Source organism: Herpailurus yagouaroundi, unplaced genomic scaffold, assembly GCF_014898765.1.
Source record: "Herpailurus yagouaroundi ecotype Mexico unplaced genomic scaffold, PumYag 29, whole genome shotgun sequence".
NCBI lineage: Eukaryota > Metazoa > Chordata > Mammalia > Carnivora > Felidae > Herpailurus > Herpailurus yagouaroundi.
Genome location: NW_024412377.1, coordinates 39,168,433 through 39,192,594, shown reverse-complemented (window position 1 = coordinate 39,192,594; position 24,162 = coordinate 39,168,433). Strand labels below are relative to the sequence as shown.

At 42.0% G+C, this 24,162-nt stretch overlaps 1 protein-coding gene and 1 pseudogene across 1 annotated transcript in view; both read right to left on the bottom strand.

The window, feature by feature from the left end:
• Positions 1 to 18,654, bottom strand: part of ITGA2 (integrin subunit alpha 2) — a 102,410-nt gene extending 83,756 nt beyond the window's left edge. Inside the window, exon 1 of the mRNA XM_040496824.1 lies at positions 18,463 to 18,654. Coding sequence (XP_040352758.1) covers positions 18,463 to 18,517 — 55 coding nt within the window. The 5' untranslated portion in view covers positions 18,518 to 18,654. The remainder of the gene's footprint in view (positions 1 to 18,462) is intronic.
• A 2,098-nt stretch (positions 18,655 to 20,752) lies between these two features.
• On the bottom strand, positions 20,753 to 21,431 carry LOC121040984 (MICOS complex subunit MIC13-like; annotated as a pseudogene).
• Positions 21,432 to 24,162: the final 2,731 nt, after the last annotated feature.

The window sequence follows — 24,162 nt, the reverse complement described above, 5'->3', positions numbered from 1 at the left end:
AGGGAAAATGGGTGATGGGCACTGAGGAGGGCACTTGTTGGGATGAGCACTGGGTATTGTATGTAAGTGACGAATCACAAGAATCTACCCCTGAAACCAAGAGCACACTATATACACTGTATTTTAGCTAACTTGACAATAAATTATATTAAAAAAATAAAATACAGTGGTGTGATAGGTATGTGACAGACATTTCTATTTCAAAAGGGAGACTTTCAAAGGGATGAAGGGTCACAGGTACCAAGAAAGTTTAACATAGCAGGTCATATTCCATTAGGTTCCAAGTCTTGAGAATAATCCTCTGTTGCTCAAGGCACTGTCCTCTGGCCTACAACAGTTCTACTGGTCTCTGCTTCTCTGTCCCCTTCAGTCCAAGGTGGCAGCATTTCTGCTGAAACAACATTCCTAAAAGCTGGTAGGTCTCCTGTGTACCTCCTGGGGATCTAGGCCATTATACAAGAGAGCTCTCCACAGATCTTTCCTGGATAATTCCGTCTCTATCCCTGGCCTCTGCTGAGATGGTTGAGAGGATCTGTGAATCACATGCCTAATCTGTACTGCAAAGTTTTCCAACCACACCCTTGGCCTTCTCTTCAGAGCAACACTTTCTTAACAATGAGTCTCCTAATATTAGCTTTTATTTTTGTAATCTGGATAGGCTGAGAGTTTCTTATATCATTAAGTACTGTTCTGTTTTGTTGGGAAGTTTCTTTCTCAATTTATCTCTTTCCTCTTGCATTTTACTACATTCATTAAGGAAAAAGCAGGCTGCACCTTCAACATTTTGCCAGGAAATCTCCTCCACTAAACATTTACGTTCATTGATTGAAATTTGCGCTTTCTACACAACTGGAGGACACAGGTAGCATAAATTTTCTGCCACTATGTAACAAGGATTACCTTCCCTTCAGTTTCTGATAGCGGGCTCCTCATTTCCTTCTGAGAACTTCACCAGAAGTGGTTTCAACACTCATGTTTCTACCAACAGTCTCTGAAAGGCAATCTTCAAAGATCCTCTATCCAAATAAGGTAATATTCATGGATTTTTGGGAACTAGGACATAGTCATACCTTTTGGGACTACCATTCAAATTCATACAATGGGTATGCCAAGAATGTAAGATCCTGACTGCTGTTTACCTGGTCCATTTTTCAGGGTTATGTGTGTAGTGAGCAGCCTTGATAGATTTCCCTCCAGGACAAAGAAAAGGCTTGCTGACTTCTTGCTGTAAAACATACATTCCTCTCTTGTAATGAATGCAACCTAGTGTGTATGCAGGCATCCATTTGGACCCCTTCACATACTCTCCATGAGACTTCATGGGGAAGCGAAAGGGTTGCTGATATAAAATTCTCATGAGCATGCTACTTGTTGTGTGGTGAGTAATAAAGTCCTTTGTCTCCAACTCAGGAATCTCGTGTCATCTGTCAGCATCAATGAAACAGTAATAGCCTAATGTATTACCTTCTACATAGGGCAAAATCAAGTTCTAGACCTGACAGAGTGGAGAACAAAAACTCCACAGTCAGGAAGCTGGAGGTTGAATGACAATGAAAATGGATACCGCCTGGGAGTTCAGAAAAATCTTGGGAGAGCACTGTATTTTCCTATAAGAGTGGAATAGGGATTTGAATGAGTCTTATCTCAATTTTTAGAAGCAGAGAGATTCTGGCTGACATCTGGGTAATAATTCCCTGCCTCATGGTTTGTGTCTACTTTTTTTTTTTTAAGAAAACAGTGTATGCATGTATTATTTATTTGACAATTACTCTGTATTCATATTAAAGAAATACATGCATCACTTCTATGACCAGAGATAAATCCATTAATATATTATTAAGGCTAACGGGGTGTTATGGATGAATTGCAACCCCCCAAGTTCCTCTATTGAAATCCTAAGTCCTAATGTGATTACATTTAAAAATAGGGCCTCTAAGGAGATAATTAAGATGAAAAGAGGTCATAATGGCGGGACCCTACTCTGACAGGGATGGTGTCCACATAAGAGGAAGAGTACCAGACAGTTCTCTCTCCATGTGCTCAGAGAGGTAACGCCGTGTGAGGACAAAACAAGGAGGCAGCAGTCCACAAGTCAGAAAGGAGGTCTCACCACAGACCAACCCTGATGGCCCCTTGATTTTGGATGACCGGAACTGTGAGAAAATATATTTCTGTTGTTAAAGCCACCCAGTCTGTGATAGTTTGTTAATGGCTGGCCCAGCAGAGTAAGAGAGGGAGAAAGATTATATCAGAAAATTTTAATATACTCTTCTGAGTTTGGAAGATAATTCTGTCAGTTCATGTGTGTGCATTTCTAAATACAGGAGAGATATATACTAATTCCACTTATAGCTTTTAAAGTTCATATTTTGTGTGAAAAAAAATCCAAGTTTTTCCCTGACAAAGTAACTGCATCAAGCCTTGGACTGGTGTGGCATGTAGATGGTTTTGAGGCCCTTTCACATTTTTTGATCTTGCAGGCAATAAACATCTTCAAAAGTCTACTTTAAATTCTTCTTAAATTCATTTATTATGACTTAGTGCTTCCTGACAACTCAATGGATTCTCTTTTTTTTCGTAAAGAGAGGGAGGGTGAGTTGCCTTCTGGCAGACTCACTATCTCCTAGTGGCCAAGAGGACTGGGAGTACCCACTCCTCTATTCACTTTCTATTTTCACATTTTATTCCTAAATTCCTTCCGTGTGAAAGGAGAAATCCTCATTCTCCCTCTCTCACAGAATAGCATTTTTGCACATTTAGCAAGTCAATGCCTGCTGAATAACTTGCTCAGTAACAAGACACGCCTCACATACCCTGAGGCAATGTATGGAAACAACAGGCATAACTGAAGTGAATATTTCCTCTATTAAATCTCTGTTCACAGGCCACTTCTCTATAAACTTTGGTTCTGGTCTTCCTCTCCAATTCATGCCTACATACACCCTTATTCTAACTCCCTTGACACTCGCCATTTGCATTTCTTACTGTGGTGGACTGCCTTGAAAAGTTAGTCCACTGTTCTCCTGTGTGAATTCCTCCTGGAGAGCTGTGTCATCATTCCCTCCCCACCTGTCTGATCTCACCTCCTGCCCTATTCCTTCAGCTCACTCAGCTGGACTCTTCCTTAAACACACTCTGATTTCTAGCCTTTTGCATAGCTCCCTATGCATGGAATATTCTCAGAATTTTCTCAGAAATTGTCACGTTCACTCTCACTGCCTTTGTGTTCGCATCAAACATCAAGCTACCAGAACTGTCTTTCCTCACCACCTGTGGTGGTCAGGTGGCTCCCAGTGATACCCCTCTCCTGTTATTCATGTCTTTGTGTGATCCTCTTCCCTGCGACTTCAAACCTATAGAAGTGAAGATTCAAAACAGAATCGAATGCCCTAGGATATATCACTTCTGTGATTACATTACATAAGATTGCAACCTCTGTCTTGCACACAGATGCACTCTCTCTTTATCTTTGATGAAGCAAAGAGGTCCACAGGATAAGGAACTCAGGGCAGCCTCCAGTGAAATCCAGCCAGGAACTGAGGCCCTTAGTCCAGCAACCCAAGAGAAAATTAATTCTGCCAACAATCAGAAGTGGATGCGTCCTCGGGGAAGCATTCAGATCAGGCCCCAGCCCTGGTCCACACCTGAGTGCAGCTTTATGAGATGCCTTGAAGCAGAGGACACCCGTGAAGCCAGGCCCAAATTCCTGACCCACAGAAACTGTAAGATAATAAGTGAACATTATTTAAAGTCATAGCCTGTGTGGTAATTTGTTATATAGTAATAGGTAACTAAAACAGAGCCCCCTGTAAAATAATACATGCCCGTTTTCCACCCCTGCCCAACCTTCTCCATCTCCCTTACTCTGCTGTATTTTTAATAATGCATGACTACTTCACATGTTGGAAATCTATCTTTTTTATAGAGATCAATGAAGACCAGTTGTGTTAATAGATACGAATTCTGGACTGGTTCAAAGCAAGAGGCTTGAATGCAGGCTACTGAGAAGATATACAGATAGATGGATTACAAGGTAGATTAGTAAGTACGTATACATATAGGTACACACATGAAGAGACAAATACACACATTTTTTACTAGCATTTTAGAGAATACTTAACTTTGTTTTTTATCTAGCTAGAGGAGAACCCTAAAAAGAAGATGGACTATTTTGGGGGGTGATGGGATAGCAGAAGTCAGCCAGTGCTAGAAGTACAAGGATTTTTTTTTTTAACTGAAAAATCCACATACTGGGGAAGACCAACAGTATTATCATAGTGCCTAAGTGCACAGGGTTTGAATAGCTTGGTGACCTTGGGCACGTTCCACATCCCAAATAAGCCACCACTTCTTCACCTGTGAAGAAGATATAATACAGAAATCTACCTCATCGTGACCAGACGATGCATATAAAACTCTCCACCCAGTGCCTAGCAAGTGATGAGTCCTTAGGAAAGACAGCTATTTTTGCTTGCTTTGTTTTGTTTACTATTAGTGTCTATATGTTACTGAGGATAGTATACTTTTTGAAGAATTTAAAAAAGCCCTACCAATCTGTAATCCCACCTTTACCTCTACCATGAAAAAATACCTTAAGTGAATTGCCATTTAAGTTTCTGAGAACTGCTGTATAATGGGTGGGAGGATGTCACATTGCTGTATTTTGCTGAGGCATACTCAAAGTATACCACGAAAGCCAAGAAAATATTATCAGTCAGTGGATCCTCCAGGAAGCCACAGAAGCAGGAAGTGGGTTTACTCAGATCCCAACTTTAAACTTTGAAAACAGACTTTAAACTTTAAAGTGGAGCTAATCATTATTTAGAATATGCATGACAAAATCAAAAATGGTCATCGGTCACATTAGATCATTTGAACACACACACACAATCACGGGAACTCATTTTCAATAGCTTTGTCTTCAGGCTAAAAGGACAAAAAATGCAGAAATAATGTAGCCCTCTCCTGCCCCTATAAAAAGCCCAAAGCAAGTAAACATAGAAATGATAGGCCCTCTAGAAATGACCATATATTGTATACAGATTAAAGCTCTATTATAACTATAGTGCTTTAGAAAAAAAAAAAAAAGGTAGTGCAAAATCCAAAAGGATAAAGTGACCCTCACAACTGCTTTTGGATTAAAGCAGCACAACACTTTCCTGCTTTCATTAAGAAAGAAAAATGTAATTTTTTCTTTAAAAGACTTTGTTTTCAGTGTAGGGGCATCAGGGTGGCTCAGTCAGTTAAGCATTCGACTTTGGCTCAGGTCATGATCTCAAGGGTTGGGCGTTTGAGCCCTGCATTGGGCTCTGTGCTTGCTGACAGCTTGGAGCCTGGAGCTGCTTCGGATTCTGTGTCTCCCTCTCTCTCTGCCCCTGGCCCACTCGTGCTCTGTCTCACTATCTCACTCACAAATAAATAAAACATTGAAAAAAATTGGAAGGCTTTGTTTTGAATGTTAAGTATTACAATTCAGTAAGGACCTAGGTGCTACCCTTTTCCTCCACAGGTGATGTTAGAAATGGAAAAGCAGAGCTGCCTTGAATCCTCCAAGTTCCCCAGGGTCGGACGCTGCTGCCATAGGACAGGCACTATGTCCCTTAAACGGGTCTCTTCAATCAATGAATGATGATCAAAATAGTGAATACTAAATATATGGATTTTTTTTAAAAAATAGCCTTATATATGCTTTTCCAGTTTGCAAAATACTTTTCTATTCATAATCTTATTTGATCCTCCCATTGACCCAGAAAGGTAAGGAATAGTTTGCCTATGATGCGCGAAGTCACTCGGAACAATGGCGTTTGGTTTTCTCTTCAGGGCTGGAGTTCTTTCCCTGATGCCATGAATGTAAATGTGCTTAATCCTGGCACGCTTTGTTGTATTGCACTTTATTGAGCTTCACGGATGTTGCGTGGTTTGTTTTGTTTTTGTTTTGTTTTTTGTTGTTGTTGTTTTTACAAATTGAAGGAGTGTGGCAACCATGTGTCAAACAAGTCTATTGGCTGCATTTTTCCAACAGCATTGGCTCAACTTCATGTCTCTGTGACATATTTTGGTAATTCTTGCAATATTTCAAACGTTTTCATTATCATTATTATATTTGTTATGGTGATCTGTGATCAGTCATTATGACTTGCTGAAAGCTCAGGTGATGATTAGCACTTTTTAGCAATAAAGTATTTTTAAGTTAAGGTAAGGACTTTTTTGGACACAATGCTATCATATACTTAATAGACTACAGTATAGTATAACATAGCTCCTGCATACACTGGGAAGCCAAAAATTTACTTAACTCACTTTTTGCCATATTTGTTTTATTGTGGTGGTCTAGAACCAAAGCCCCATTATCTCTTATGTATACCTGTTCATGTTTGTTTAGTGTAGTGGCTCTCAACTGGGAGAATTTTGTCCCTTGGGGGAATTTTGTAATTTTTGGACATATTTTTGGTTGTCCCACTTGGGGTGGTGGTGGCTACTAGTGTCTAGTGGGTGAAGGCCAGTGATGCCACTCAACATCCTATAGTGCACAGGACAGCCCCTCCACCCACCACCAGCACATCCCCCTGTCCTGGAAGAATTATCTGGCCCCAATGTCAATAATGCCCATGTTGAACAGTTCTGATAAAAACGATGAACTATCTCGTAAGCACTATTAAGTTGATTAAGTTGTGGTGGTTTTAAAATCTGTCTGGGCATTACTTGACACTCTTCTCATCAAGAAAATAAGTCTCCTCCCTCCGAATCTAGGTGAGACTTTGTGACTGCTTTGATGAACAGAGGCAATTGCATGATTTCTGAATCTAGGTTAGAAAAGACCATGCAGTTTCTGCCAGTATATTGGGAGGGACACATGCCTTTGGATCCCTGAGTCATCCTATAAAAAGTCAGGCTATCAGAGAATGCCAGGATGGCAAGACCACTTGCCTACCCTCTAAGAGAAAGAGCTGCCTACCCTCTGAAAGTCACCACATGAAAAACCTCAAGCCAGAACTATCCAGCCAAGCTATTCCCAAAATCCTACTCAAGAAACTATGAGAGATAACAAATGATAGTTGTCATTTTAAGCCACTAAGTTTTAGGATGATAGATTACATGATAATAGCTAACCAGAACAATCTCCAAATTCGGTCACTCGAAGTCAAGTGCTCTGGCAAACAGAATGTCTTCTCTCTTAGGGAATGTGCTTCCCCTAAAGGGTTCTGTCCCATGGAAGAACAGAAGTCTTAACCAGAGGACTGCCACTCCTCAAGTGAAATGGATTTTAATCAGCCTGTGGGAAATAAGTGACCAAGGGTGGGGGGCGGGGTTTGTCAAAGAGATTTTCAGAAGAAATTCTGAAGAGCCTTTTGAAATGATGGCTAGCACACTGCAGGCTGGAGTCCTGGGCATTATTCATTTTAAAAACTGATTATTATAAAGCTGAGGCATTGATTAGATGATCTTTTGATGTTCTTCTAGGCCTAACTTCTAGAATATTCTAACCTACACATATTTTTCAAAAGATAGGTATATTTAAAGAGTAGCTTCAAAGGTGCACCCTGACAAATATAAAGAATGAGAGTTAAAATAAAAAGGAAGCGTCACTTTAAATCCACCAAGATTTAAAGTTAAAAAAAACACTACAAAAAGTAAAATAAAATCCTAATGTTGGTGAAGTTTGTAAATCCACACATTATTGATGCCTACACTGTTCAATATGCAACAAAAGCTAAAAAATAGCCATAACATTTGACCCAGTAATGCCTCCGCTGGAAATTGTCCAAAAGGAAAAAGGAAAGAAAAAGCTTCTTGTACAATGATATTTATAGCCACATTATTTACAGGAGGGGAAAAATCCCACAGGAAACAACCTAAATATCCAAAAATGAAACAATAGTCATGATATGGCAGGATGCATTATTGCAAAGTTGTAAATATGAAGCCCATATAGAAAAGTATATGTAAAAGATATCAAGTGACCAAAAAAGTAAATTGTTCATTTCATATAGATGGTAGGTATATCTATAAAAATTACTTTCACACTTATAAATATCAAAAGAAAGAATATAAATATATTTCTGTTAAGATGAATATTTTAGTACAGGTCACTTTCCTGGAAGACTATTAAAACATTCTGCTTTAATTACCCAAATTTAGTATTTTAATGGACACATGTACCTCAAAGTTATCTGAATTCTGGTTTTATGTTTATTTTTATATATTTTTTTTTACCAATCATTTTTTTTTTGGCACTTACTATATGCCAGGTCCTGGGAATACAATGATGAACAGAACTGAAGGTGATTTTAAAGAATGTATTCAGTGGGAGAGAGAGTCAAGCTGAAGCTAAATTATGGTGCTGCTTTATGAGAACAGAATAGGCGAATGGGAAAGTGCTTGGGGGAAAAAAGACGTCAGTGATGTCCTAATACTTTTATTCATCTTGTTACTTTTCAAATACAGCTAGCCTGGTTGGACATTTCAAGACAAAGAAGAGATATTTTAGGAGAACTAGGAAATTTTCATCTTGGCCTTCATTCAGAAAATGCGCCTTTAATTCACGCTACAGTGACTGCCCTACATGTCTCATGCAGTCATCACTCATTCGACAAAATTCAACTTGGCACAAGTGAAAAAGACATGGCCCCTGTCTTCTCAGGGTCTGCAGTCTATGTGGGTTAGAGCTGTGTAAGCAGGCTTTTGAGATAGAAAGTGACAACTGCTATGCATGTGAGGAGGATACCCAAATTGGACTGGGGTTAGGAAGGTTTCCTGAGGTGCATGAGCCTTGATGAAATTGACACATAAATGATGTGCAGAATAGGGGTTGGGGCATAAAGAGTATTTCAAAAAGAGAGAACACGGACAAAGGTAAGAAAGAGACCATGGGGCTGTACTGTTAAAAAGGTTAAGGTCATATCTCACTTAGACCATAACAAAAAAGTAGTAATAAAATGGTGTCCTATAATTTGGGGGCAAAAATTAAATACTTTGATAATAAAAGGGTTTCTTCCTCTTTAAAAATGTTTTTATTTATTTTTGAGAGAGAGAGCAGGGGAGGGGTAGCGAGAGAGGGAGACAGAGGATCCGAAGCAGGCTCTGTGCTAAGAGTGGACAGCTCCATGTCAGGCTCAAACTCACGAACCATAAAATCACGACCTGAGCCGAAGTCAGACACTTAACTGACTAAGCTACCCTGGTGCCCCTAAAAGGGTTTCTTAATTACTATGGACTATGGTCTGAATGTTTGTGTCCTCTCCCCCCCCCACCCCACCAACTTCCTATGTTGAAATCCTAACCCCCAAAGATTATGGTATGAGGGAGTGGGGTCTTTAGAGGTGCAAAGGCTTCACCCGCATGAATGGGATTGGTGCCTTATAAAAGAGGCTCCAGGGACACTCCAGCCCCTTCCACCAGCCAAGGAAGAGGGCTTTCACCAGAATGTGACCACGCTGAACTCCCAGTGTCTGGAACAGTGAGCAAAAAATTTCTGTTTATAAGCTGCCCAGTCTGTGGTATTTTGTTATAGCAGCCCAAATGGACTAAGACATTGACATAAATTATTTATTTAATCACCTTTCAATTTTTCATTAAGGCTTTTTTTTTTATTCAGGCTATTTATTACATTTTTATACTAAAAAGAAAACAAATATCACATAAAAGTATCTCCATTTCCAAGGCTAAGTTATTCTTTTTTTCCCCTCAACAATGTTAACAACTACATAGAAAAATTAAGTCAATTGCTGTAAAATATCTATTTATACACTAGCATTTGGAATATGGCTTAGGCAAGGTTATAAAATCCAAAATATTCAGTGTCCATATTCTAACAAATATCCACAAAGCTATTTGGTGAAAGGACCTGAAGGTAACTGGTAAACAGTTTGGAATAGAGTTATCTGACTGAGCTGACCAGAAGCCAGATTGAGTTCAGTCTGCATTTCCACACGGTATCCATGGGAATGAGATCAGGCGTGCACAAAGACAAACAAAGGCCACCTTCAAATGAATGCGAGAGAATGACAACTGCCAATGTTCAAGGCACCCATGGGCGCAAGAGCTTTGCTCATGCTTTTCAAAACACAATGAAATAATCTCTTACACTGACAATACAGTGTCCATCACTCCTTTATTTCCATGACTCTGTTTAAACATTAGCCTCATTTTTTATACAGAAAGCCTTTCAATGATCAGGAGTTATGTATGGCTTCTGTAGTAAAAACTGTCCCTAGTCACTTTAAACTACTAAAAGGAAGAACTACAGTTACCCTTTCAGAACACAGAATAATAATGCGGGAATCTTCACTCACAAGATCGCACAGTTGCCATGTGCTGTTTCAACAACAGAACAGACAACTCTTTCAAAGGAAGAACAATATATTTGAAAATTATGAACAGTCCCAATATTCTATGGACCTGGAAATGTTAGAAAAATATGCAGTTCAAGTTTATACTGGTTGGTAAATGTAATTTATGTGTACAAAAATCAGCAGGCACAGACTGGAAAAAATACTTGAATACTAGCTCTTTGGATTAATCACAACTTCAACAAAATTAAGAATTGACATTAATTTCTTTTCTAATTTATATAATTAAATGAAAATGTTTTAAAACACTGTGAAAACACCATTGAGTTACACAGAATAAAAGCCTTCAATATTTTACTAACAGAACCTTTCAAACCCAACTCTAATTCTCTGGGTTATATGGGACTATGATTTCGAAAAGATGACTTTGAGAATCTTTATTATACTGGATAGAAATAAAGAACTAAAAGCTTAACTGGAGAAACATACCTGTAGCTCTAAAAAAAAAAAAAAACCTCTGTGTGTTTTTAGGAAATCTGACTAAAGCACGGATATTAATTCTGTGACCAGAATTGGAATATTGTTATATGTTATGTACCCTAAAATCCATGCGAAGTTTATTAATCACAGCTACATTAGTGCAGTAAGTACATTCTAAAACAAAAATAAATACAAGGGCTCCTTCATCAATCCAAGTGGCCACGCTGGAGGGCGGGGGGTGCCTATCCCCACAACTTGGCGGTCTCCCTCTGCACCCCTCACAGCCGTCAATTTCAGCTTGGTCTCATCAGCCCATATCCTCTCCATGTCATATGCCAGAACCTACTCTGCCTTCCCTATATGGTCATCTGTGGCTCCCAAGCTGTTGCCAGAGCTGTTGCTGTTGTGGCCATCCCATTCCACCCCCCTTCTCTGAGACCCCTTTGCCATGAATATCAGTGCTCCTCCTCTCCCCCAGTCTCTCCTGTGTTAGGGATTCTTGCCACATACAGATGCCTCAATGCAGTTCTCAAAAAGCACAAGTGGACCATGCAATGCCATAAGCAATAGAAGTAAAACAAAAAACAAACACAAACACAAAACACCTCATTATAATAATTGTTATGAAGTCTCTCCCCTCCTGGCCCTCAGCCACTCCCTCTTCTCTTTTACTATCTAACTTCCTGACACTGTCTGCATTTCCTCATGGTCTACTTACTCCTCAGCCTACCCCACTCTGGCTTCTGCTTTTTCATGCCATGGAGACTGTCCTCATCAAGGCTGTCCAACATGCTTGACTTCTGTGAATATGATCCTACTGACCAACTCTTCCCTCTCAAAATATTTGTGTGGTGCCCCACTTACTGTAGTATTCTTTCTACTTACTGCTCCCACTGCTCTTTTCTCTCTCTGGCATCTCCTCTTCCTCATCTGACCCTCTCAGGTAGTCCCTTGGGTTGTGGACAATTCTGTCTTCTGGTCTCTGCCTGACTCATCAATGCTGTGTCTTCAGTGACTCTCTAGATGCCCCTGACTCCTAAATCTCTAGCCCCTGTTGTCCTCTCTCCTGCTTCTAACACTGCTCTATCTATAACTATCTACCTACTAGACATGTGCTCCTGAATGTGTCTAACAACGTGTCACAGTGAACTGATTATCTTTCTTGTCTAAGTTACCTTCTTTCCTTGCCTCCCTGTCTCAGTCAGTAGCACCTCACTGAGTTGTCCACACCCAAAACCTAGGCCTCCGTCTTATCTTCTCCTTCACTTGTTGCCATTGTATAAATCAACCACAAATCCTGTTCATTCTCCCTTGCTACCTTTCAAATGCATCCCCTGTGATCCTTCCCTACTGCTACTGAGTTTTAGCACCATCATCTCCCCATAAAACTAAGACCAGAACTATTTCTTTCCTAAGAAAGGTAGTGCCTTCAGTCTGGCCTCCTTTCAATCCACCATCCACCCTGGAGTGATCTACTCAAGAAACCATCCGATCATATCACTCCCCTGCTTAAGGCCCTTCAAAACCTTCCCATTGTCCTCAAAAATCCATGCTCCTGACTTCCATTTACAAGGTCATTTATGGTCTGGTGCCTGTTAACCTCTCAGCTTTCACCCTCTGTGAATACCTTGAACAGTATGTTGTGGACATAATGGCTTTCTCCTTTCGTATTCCAGTATCTAAAACATCTGACCCAGGAACTTGGAGACTTGGGTCCTATCCCTGGTTATGTTACACTATTATTATCACTGACAGCCATTTTAAAAGGGGAGAGCTGGATTCTGACCTTTGCAGTCCTTCACAGCAGATCCAAATAGTGAAGATTCTTTCCTGTCCTCGTGAAGACTTGTGGGGAGGTTTGCTACTTATATGCATCACAGTGACATTTCTCCATCCTCTGAACTCAACATTAAGTTCTGTACCACTCATTTAGCAATGAATTATATGTGACCAAATGGCAAATATTACGCTATAGAAACTTATGGTACATATGTATAAGCATAAACTACAAAACAATGTAACAAAAACAACATAACCACATTTTAAATTACATAGACTTTTTTTTTTTTTAGGCACAAACAGGTAAATGACTCTAAATTTCAGTAATTCAGAAACTCAAAGACAATATCAAGGACTTGCTTTCTGTCTCTCCACAGGGCTAGTGTATCGGCTTTATCCTCAAGCTAGCTGACATTATGGTTGTAGGACAGTTATAGCTGTTGCAAGCTTCACGTGACCTGGCAATACATTTCTTAACCAGTGTCTCTCTTGAGAATGAAAAATTCTTTCCCAAAAGTCCCCAAGCAGATTTCCTTCCACATGTCATCGTAATTACATGCCCATGTCTAAATCAGACATTGGAGAGAGGTATGAGATGACCAGGAATGGCTCAGGGCAACCACCCTTCAAGGTCCCCTTGACCTCCTAGCTGTGCAGAGGAGGAGGTAACCCAATAATTGGACTTCTGTCAGAAAGGAGGATGGAAGGGTCTGAAGTTGGTTAGGTACCTTCCAGGGACTGAGACAATGTCCTTCCCTCATGGTTGGACTTGTTTCCAAATAGCCTGTAAACTCTTTGGAGCATGTTTCAAGTTTCCTATAGTTGGGCCTAGCAAGTTTCCTTGCATAAAAGTTGCTGCATAAAAATATGTTCAAATACTACTTTTCTGGAATTCACTGTGGCCAGATCAACAAAGCACCTACAGGTCATCTGAAGGGGCATCACAGGAATCACCTTCATATACAGAATCTATTGTTGTCTCAGGATTTGAGGTATTAAGTTTTTTCTCTTTAGAGAGACATTCTTCTACATGTTCTTCTAGGTAAATAATCAGTCACCATAACAAATGAAAAAAAAAACAAAACACAAAAACCATCCTACCTCAGTAACTCCCCAAGCTGAGCAAGGCTAATAGTCCAGATTAAAACTTTTGACTCTAATGGTAACATTCTTTTTTTTTTCAACTTTTTTTTTTTTTTAATTTATTTTTGGGACAGAGAGAGACAGAGCATGAACGGGGGAGGGGCAGAGAGAGAGGGAGACACAGAATCGGAAACAGGCTCCAGGCCCTGAGCCATCAGCCCAGAGCCTGATGCGGAGCTCGAACTCACGGACCGCGAGATCATGACCTGGCTGAAGTCGGACGCTTAACCGACTGCGTCACCCAGGCGCCCCTCTAATGGTAACATTCTTATGACATCAGGATGATATTTTTGGTCCCAAATATTCTTCCCATTCTTCCTGAACTTCTTTATTTGACATATTGACTTGGATTTGTGTCTTTATTTTTATGAATGTCTAAAATTCCATTATTAGAAGCTCATCTCTTTACATTAACAGGCTTCTGCCTTTTAATAGGCCCAAGGCTGTTAACACATTAAGACAGGAACAGACATCACCTACTTTAGAGGGAATTCATTCGAGCTGATGCATTCACTGATTCTTGGTGTTGAAATGTACCTATCTTGGTGTTCATCTCACAACAACGTGATATAGGCAATTACTGGAATTTTAATTTCTCAGGAAAGAGGAGGTACAGTGCTAACATTTAAGCAATTGCTTCCAAATCTGTCTATATATCAGAAATGTGTGAATAATTGTCTTTAAATTCTGATCCTGAGCCCCAAAGCATGAATTTAAATCAAACAGTGGCTTGTGAACCAGGACTTCTGAGAGCAAAGCTTAGTCGGGGTGGGGCAGGTATGGCTGGAGAGCTATGGGGTGGGAGGTTACTTTATCAGAGGGTGGTTTAAGGCTGTGAAGGTGCTGAGCATAAGGGGGAAGAGGTGGTTTAGGGTTGGTTCCAGAAATTAGAGGTTACCTCAGACTCCTCTTTTCGTTATAAAATAAAAACTTCCCTACTTTATAATTTTGCTTGGCTTTGTCTCTTCTAACATAGGACAGTGGTAAATTACAAAGGGAGAAGGGGAGAAGGGAAAAAGCATGAAGGCAGTGAAGGCAAAGGGAACAGTCTGGAAAATAGCACTAAATATGGTCTGATCAAGTGCAGTCAGAACACAGAAGGATGTGTACAGGTGTATGTATGTGGCTTTGGGGTGTGTGTATCATGTATGGGCCTACGTGCAGTACATGTACCCGTGTTCGAGTCTGTGCAGAAGGAGTGTAGCAGAGAAAAGCCTGAATCTGGACTTCACCCTTCGTGAGATGGGGAGCCACCAAAAGTTTGAAGCAAGGGGTTGACTGGATACAGATGAGTGTTTAGAAAGATAACACTAGTGACAATGAGAAGAATGGACCAGAAGGATGAGAGCAAAAAACAGAAAAAACACTTTATAGTTGTCTAGACACAAAGAAAGCAAGGGTGGTGGCGGAAGTTATAGGAGGTGGGGAGGAAGGACAGAACTTGGAGATGGGCTGTCAGCCTGAAACACGGGAAAAGATCCCCGGGTTTAGCGTTTGCTAAACGATACAGCAGAGACGATACAGCAGAGAATTCTGGAGGGCAGGTGTTGACTTCAGTTGAGGATGCATTGAGGACATGCTTACGGGACGTCTAGGTGGAGATATTTGGTAGCAGATGGAAATCTTGATCTGGAACCAGGAGAAGAGTCTGGCTGGAGATCCTGACTTGAGTGGGGGAACTAGCCCAGAGAGAACAGGTGGAATGAAGACAAGGACCCAGGATGGAACTCTAAACACCAAGGACTGGGCTACACAGAGGAGCCTGTGAAAGAGAGTGAGGAAGAACCACCTGGAAAATAGGAAAATAGCGAGACTAGAAGACAGAGGTGGAGGGTGTCTCAAGGGTGTCTCAGGAGGACAGAGCTGCCAAAATACATATTAAAGGAAGGATTTACTTATTCTGAGAGAAATTAGAGTATTTACAGCTTGAAGGGAATTAGAGAAAGGATTTGAAGGTACTCATTAAAGAGGCAGTGACTCTGGGGCAGGGCGCCAGACACAGGGAGAAAAGATGAGGATTATCCATGGCCTGGCAGCACACGAGGATGTAAGTGCCATCGTGCATTTTAAAATTACTTTTTCTTTTCCTCCGTGGACCTATTATTTAGACTATGAATTATCTGGGCCTTTCTTTTCCATCCTTTGCCTGCCGGTTACCATTTCAATGACTGCAGGCACTTAAACCAAGGGGTGATCAATGCGAGGTGATAAATATGAAACTGAACCCTGAGCACTGCTTTTTCTTAAATACCCATGAGAAGGTTTACAGAAAGTGTATTTGACTCTAAGTGTTAAAATGAGATTTGAGGGCTTTAAGTTTCTACACTGGTTGGCATGTATACTGGAGAGGAGGTAAGATGTATAAACACACACACATATGCTTGTTACATTTTCATTTTTGATATGTAATTATATTACACAATTGTACGGGTATATAATTTATAAACAACTATGTGTGTGTGTGTGTGTAGTAATGATGACTATTCAAAAATTTTACACAGAGTAATGCCATAAAAAATTTCAGCTATCACTGACCCAGACATTCAATTATTCATGTTAATCTTGGATATTCGTGGGATCAGCAAATCACGTTGCTTCCCTAGGAACCTGGATTAATATCACAAATGACAAAGCTTTATTTTTTTTTTTATTTATTTTTTTATTTTTTTTATTTTTTTTTAAAATTTTTTTTTCAACGTTTATTTATTTTTGGGACAGAGAGAGACAGAGCATGAACGGGGGAGGGGCAGAGAGAGAGGAAGACACAGAATCGGAAACAGGCTCCAGGCTCTGAGCCATCAGCCCAGAGCCTGACGCGGGGCTCGAACTCCCGGACCGCGAGATCGTGACCTGGCTGAAGTCGGACGCTTAACCGACTGCGCCACCCAGGCGCCCCGACAAAGCTTTATTATGAGTACCTTGAATTAAGAGAAAACTTAGTTCTTGAGTATGCAAGTAACTGAAACAGGAGGAAGGAATAAATGTAAAAAAATATTTGTACAGCCGTCATTTTAAATCACCTTTGCTTGCTTGCATTGATTTGTCCTTATTAACTAACTCCAGGTTAAGAATCTCTATACCTGACTTCATGCCTTGCAGCAATACATTCCACTAAAGTATTTCTCACTGCTCTTTAAAAAACAAGCCTCAACACTTCAAAGATAAGAAAATGATGTTATGTTTCCATAGCTTCTATTAATAATGGGTAATTAAAGAAAGATGAAAAGCTTGGATTTAAATGTCTATTAGTTCTTGGGAAGGTTGTGGTGTTCCAGGGACTGATTTCAATGTGACTCCAACTTTATCCCAACCCCCCAGATTAAGGTTGATGGCCCCCAAAAAGACTCTTAGGGGCCCAGCACAGAATATCTGTGAAGCACCAGACACAGAGTTAGACGGAAAACCTAATAATGCATAGTCTGTGCTGGGGGTACGGATGGTGGTGCTATTTCTCTGTTATCTTTGACTAGAAGTAAATGCTACAGGGTTATCTAGATTAGGTTTCTTCCAGAGTAACAAATAGCGTGCCTAAATGCCTCAATGGAGGATAAGAAATATTTGTGTATATTTTAGGAAATACTTATATTCTTTGTAAAAACACTTGTTTTGATAGCTGTTCAAACTACAAAATTTAAATTAAAAAAATTTTTTAATGCTTATTTTTATATTTGAGAGAGAGCTCTCTCACAAGTAGGGCAGGGGCAGAGAGGGAGACACGGAATCTGAAGCAGGATCCTGGCTCTGAGCTGTCAGCACAGAGCCCTACGTGGGGCTCCACCTCACCAACCCGCAAGATCACGACCTGGGCCGAAGTCGGCCGCTTAACCGACTGAGCCACTCAGATCCCCCTCAAACTACAAAATTTAAATGCGACTCCCCCCTCCTCCTCCCAGTAAACTAAAGTTCCGATCGTAAGCACACACCAGGCTCTGGAAAAGATCTGGAGGAGGTACACGTGAAGGATGATGGTCACACAACTTTGTGCAAAAGGAGTCAGGTGATGGGTGGGTCCCACTCTCAACGGCCCTGCAGCTGGAGCTATGGCCTCGGTTAATTCTCTTGTTGGCAGCAGCTGAGATCAAGAAAGTAAAAAGAACTTTTCCTGGCCTAAGTTTACATTAAGTTGAACAGAAACGTTACAACAATTGGAGGAAGGCAGAAGGGAAGGAAGAATTCCCATCTGCCAAGCGTTTAAGAGGCGCTTGGTTTCTCCACGTCCCCTAAGGGAAGAAACGTCAGTGCTGCGGCCTGAAGAAATGGGAGCATACTTCACACCCTTGGGCTGAAAAACAAGCATTTGGGGCTCCCAGACTCCTGCAAAGCCAGCAGGCATCGCGCTGGGGTGGTGCATGCTGCTTTCCAGAACCGGATTCCCGGGACCCGAAGAACGCTCGGGTGCGGATGCTGGGCGGCACGGGCAGTCTAAACCACGCTGCGGGACTCTCGACCTTCAGGACACCCCTTAGTCTCCACTGCCCCTGTGCCCGTGTGTGCGTGCTCGTGGCTCTAAAACCAAAGCGCGCAGTGAACTGACTTTGAAGGGTTCTTCACAGACGGGGTGAGTCAGGCTTTATGGGGACACCAGGCGGGGGAGAGAGGGAATGGGGAGTCTTTCTCTACACAGCTCCGGATGGCTGGGAGCCGGGGTCCACGTGGAATCCAGCAGAGAGGCGCGCTGCCTGCGCCCCTCATCCCGCAAACTCCTCCCTCCTGCGCCCCGGCCCCGCGCAGGTCCCTCCAGCAGCGGATGGAGAGCGAACTCCCCGCTTACCTTGACTGAGCACTAACACCAGCAACGGCGCGCCCCCTGTCCATCCTGGCCGCATCCTGAGCCTGCCCGGGGACGGTAGCTGCTGCTCTCGGTTTGCAGAGGGACTCCAGAACCCGGACTCTTCAGAAGCCGTCCCGAGAGCTTTTCTCCCCCGCCGGGGTGAGGACGGAGAAAAGTTGCCTGGCAGCTCCTGGGGCGCCAAGGCCCGCCCCGCCCCGCCCCCCCGGCCAGGCTAACACCGGATCTGCCCCGGCCCCGCCCCGCCGAGCCCAGGCCCTGCAGCCCCGCGGGGCACCTGCGTTGCACCACACCCTCGGAAACCGCACCTTAACTGCCCTGAGAGGTCCGGGTCCTGGGACCTCCGAAGCTGCGGGGCTGGGATCCGGGCGCCTGGCCCCTTTCCTGCCCTGCACTGGACTGGCGGGGCACACCCGACGGGCGGGAGCCGGCCTGAAACTACGCCGCCCCCTGATGGCCTGCAGCCCGCCCCGCAGGAGACCCCCGGTCTCCCACCCGGAGAACCTTGCTGCTTCTGCAGCCCTTCGTGGCTCCAGGCTCCTGGAGCCTGGGGAGCTCCAGAGGAGCAGAGGTGGGGAGCAAGGGCAGCCGCGAGCCCGAAGCCACGCTTTTAGGGGTGGCGCGGTGCGTGGCGTTCTGTGCTTTTCTCAAGTGGGTGGAGAAACGGACAAAAATAAGTGCAGAATGACCAGGTTAGAAACTAACTCGACAGGAAAGAAGATCTACACACAAGTGATGATTATCCGAGGTATATTTAAGCAAGACCTGTCGCAAGAGCACCGTGTGTGTGTGTGTGTGTGTGTGTGTGTGTGTGTAGTTCTCATTCATTCCTCTCCCCCAAGATAATAAGCAGCTGATGTGATTACTGAGTTTAAGCGATTTACTAAAAGACACAGAGACGAGTGAGAACCCATATATGAAATTGTGACTCTTCCTCTTTGTCTGTATTACACTGTGACCACTTCCTTCCATTACTTTAGTCTCAGATCTGGAAAAAGGACATTCTATAACCCTATCTGAGATTTTTACTTGCCAACCTAAGAAATAGGATATTCACTTTTCTTTAAATCTGGTTTTCCCTTCGAAAGTTCACTCACAAATCCCCAGCACATTACTGAAACCAGAATTCTTCCAGGGACTTCTTTTGTGAAATAGTCAAGTGTTTTAATAAATTACAATTAAAGAATTACTAGTCTAATCATTATTATTATCGCCATTCCAAATCTCTCTGTGAAGCAGGTAGTATGAGCACTGTGTGATGCTTGGGATATTGCCACTCAGAAGTAAAGTGGGGGACGCCTGGGTGTCTTAGTCCCTTGAAGCGTCCACCTCTTGGTTTTGGCTCAGGTCCCGATCTCAAGATTGGTGGTTCCAGCCCCACATCCGGCTCTGTGCTGACTGCTTGGTGGAGTCTGCTTGGGATACTCTTGTTCTCTCCCCACCTCTCTCTTTCTGCTCCTCCCCCACCCCTCCCGCCATATAAGTAAATAAACATTAAAAAAAGAAGTAAAGTGGTTCAGGGTGGAAGGACTTAATTGGTAAAAATCAAATGCTCCCCTTTATAGCTGAGGCTGGAATCTTGAATTTTTAAAGTAGTAAATCATTATTCGTCAGCTGCTCCTGTTTATCATCAAGACTAACCCAATACCTTTGAATTCAAAATGTATAGCCCCTGGTTGTTTCCTGTTTTCTTATCTGTCACTTACTAATTCTACTGACTAATCCTGACAAACACTCTAAGGCATTTTTTTTTCCTGACCTGTCTCTAGTCCTCACCTGCTTACTAAGACTCCAGATATCACCTGAGAGCTCTTAGGTGGCTGCTCACTAACCCTGACCCCCAACCTTGACTCTCCTCACAGGCTTCTTGCAGGAAGTCAGCCAGGTTTCAGGGAGATGAATATCTGTCTGTTTCCTTCTGACTCACTGAAATGTGAGTAAGTGTTTGGAACAGACCCTTGTTTGGGAGGCAGTATAGTTCCCTTCATGTGAGACAGGAATCTGTGCTTTGTCTCTGGGTGCTCAAGAGGAAAATGCTCCCTTCTTTGCTTTTGTGCTCAGAGCTGGACAAGTTAACATTATGCTGGCATGAGGTACAGATAAATCAGGAGCTATATTTTTCCAGAGCAGGCAAAAATTTCAAAGTTCAAGAAACAAAGAGTCATCTCCTGCCCCACATTAATTTTAAAACTATAAAGCGTTCTTGAGAAAAAGCAGTTTGAGAACTCATGCCTTAATCTTCTTAGGAACGATTCTGACTAGGTGTTGGACACCACATTCTGAGGAAATAAAATTAAGGCAGGGCTTTTTGAACTCTTTAGTCTCAGGGAGACCTTTACACTTAAAACTACTGAGAAACACTCAGATGGATGGATAAAAGATGATGGAGATATATAAATGTTAATATATTTCACATTTCATAAAGTCCTTTATTGGGCTGGCAGAGCTGGGAGCTGCCCTTGGAGTGGGGTCCCGGTCCCAGTCTGGAGTCTCCAGGTCTCTGGTGCCCCTGCCCCTGTTCCTGACTGGGGCAGGTGCTCTCCTCTGACAGGCTACTTAGTTTGCTCCTTAGGTGCTCCCAGCTCTCCTTGGAGGGAGCCACCGAGAGAGCCGGCATCACCATTATGATGCCTGAATTCCAGGACCTGTGGATGTGAAAGTTAAACTTTGGGGGTGCTGGGAATTGGGGTATCTTCAGACTGGTCTGCTCACACACCCAGTGGCTAACTAGTCTATGGCTGGGGGAACTACCTCCTCAGACTTCCGAGGGACAGTCTGGCTCTTGTCGCTAGGCCCCAGCATCTCCTGGTCATACACCAGGTAGACAGTGCCCCCAGCCACACTGCCCTCGATGAGAAACATCATCAGCAACCACACTTGGGGCACCATGGTTGCTCAGCTCTGCACACAAGGACAAGGTGATGGGATATTACTCAGCCATAAAAAAGAAGGAAATCCTGCCATTTGCAATGACATGGATGAATCTGGAGGACATTATGCTAAGTGAAATAAGCCAGACAGAAAAAGACAAATATTGTAGGATCTCATGTGGAGATCTCATGTGGAGATTTGCATGTGGAATCTAAAAAAGTCAACTCATAGTACAGACACTAGAATGATGGTTACCAGGGCTGGAGGTGAGGAAAATGGGGGGATGTTGGTCAAAGGGTACAAACTTTCAGTTATAAGATGAATAGTCCTGGGTGTTTAGTGTAAAACCAAGTGACTATAATTAATAATATTGTATTGTATACTTGACACTTGCTAAGAGATTAAGTCTTAAGTGTTCTCACAAGAAAACAAACAAAAATGGTAACTGTGAGTGATGGATATGTTAATTATCTTGATTGTGATAATCACATCACTATGTATATCAAAACCTACTGATGTACATCTTTGATATATACAAGTTATAATTGTCAATTATACCTTAATAAAGCTGGAAAAATTATTGAGGATCCCAAAGAACTTTTGTTTATGTGGATTATTTCTCCCCATATTTACCATGTAAGAAATTGAAACATACATTTTCCAATATTTATGTATTAATTCATTATGTATTAATTCAACAATAAGGCTCTTATGTGTTGACATAAATAGCATATGTTACAAAAAATAACTATATTTCCTCAAATAAAATCATGAGAAGAAGAGCATTGTTTTACATTTTTGCCAATCTCTTCACTGTCTGGCTTAAAAAATAAACACTTGGTGGGGCGCCTGGGTGGCGCAGTCGGTTAAGCGTCCGACTTCAGCCAGGTCACGATCTCGCGGTCCGTGAGTTCGAGCCCCGCGTCGGGCTCTGGGCTGATGGCTCAGAGCCTGGAGCCTGTTTCCGATTCTGTGTCTCCCTCTCTCTCTCTGCCCCTCCCCCGTTCATGCTCTGTCTCTCTCTGTCCCAAAAATAAATAAACGTTGAAAAAAAAAATTAAAAAAAAATAAATAAACACTTGGAAAAAAAAAAAAACACTTGGATTCTCATATCTGCTCCTGCACCCAATCTGTTGCAATATGTACTTTCAGTCAAATTATATGAATTAATTTGGTATCACACACATGTAATTGAAAAAACAGGACATAATTGTGGATATTCCTTTGATACTGCCCTCAAAATCAACAAGTAGTAGTTTCCTAAACGCTAGTTCTAATGTGGAATCTGAAACCACATCAATAAACTTTTTCTACCCTCATGTTGATTTGCAACCTCAAAGTTCCTGGGGTTAAAATTTGAAACTGGCCGCCATACATGGAGGGCAAGGAGAGAGAAACGAAAAAGGCAGACCATTTCAGATTGGGCAGTGACAATTTTAATAAGCAAGGGAACTTACATACTTGGCTTGTCTGGAGTGGCTACAAAATGAGTAAATCTCCATACTTGCTGCCAGAATCTTAAGTTTATGCAGAGGCCTGAACAAGCAGGGTTCAGTCATTTATACAGTTGAGATGGTCTCAACACCTTACTTTCTGAAAGCTGTGTCCCTGAAGTGGCTTCTAGTGTGGAAACAGTAGGCAGAACATATGTTTCAGGGACAGGGGAAAGGATAAGAAGTCTCCAGTTACCTGGGTCCATCTTGCAGGTTAATCAGCAGTCACATCCTCTTAATAACCTCCTCCAACACATAGTGCATTAAAATTCATTGGTCTATTGAGAACTTTGAATAGATCTTTTACTCATGCAAGGTTTTGTCCCATCATGCATTGGTCATTTGGAAAATGTTGGTTCACTGAGTTATGCAGATTTTCCAATAATTGACACATTTCATTACACAATATCAAAATAATTGTATTTTCACCTACCTCATTAGAAAAGTCTCTATATATTGGGAAGCTGTCAAGCTCATGCCAGCAGACACACATTTTTCAAAATTCCAACTTCCATTTGAAAGCTTGAATTTTATCATTAGCCACGCATACTATCAGTTGTTCTGTATGAAATGAAAGGCCCACTTCATTCATTTTTGAGAAATGTCTACCAAATACCCAAGTCTGAATAGTTATAGTTTGTCTATCAGTGTTCTTTCAAATAAAACTGGTGTTCCATGAAAAACACGGCTAGGGGGTACGTGGGTGGTTCAGTCAGTTAAGCACCCATCTCTTGATTTCGTTTCCGGTCATGATCTCATGGTTTGTGAGATGAAGGCCTCTGTTGGGCTCTGTGCAGACAGCACGGACCCTGCTTGAGATTCTCTCTCTCCCTCTCATTCTGCCCCTCCTTCTCTCTCCCTCTCTTTCAAAGTAAATAAATAAACATTAAAAAAATAATGTACCTAGTTCCATTTATAGGTCCTTGAGACAACTACCTGATTACAGGGTGCAGCATAAGCATGTGTATGCCCACATCTACTCATGCAAAATATTTAAAAAACATGTACTTAAGGGTTGAGATTTAATAAAGGTAGTTAATTTTTACTGCTTTGTCAAGGACATTCTTTTTTTTTAATGTTTATTTTTGAGAGAGAGAGAGAGAGAGAGAGAGAGAGAGAGAGAGAGAGAGAGAGAGAAAGCATGGGCGGGGAGGGGCAGAGAGAGAGAGGGAGACACAGAATCCGAAGCAGGCTCCAGGCTCTGAGCTGTCAGCACAAACCAAACCAGGAGATCATTACCTGAGCTGAAGTCAGAAGCTTAATCAACTGAGCCACCCAGGCATCCCCTGTCAAGGACATTCTTTTTTTTTTTTTTTTA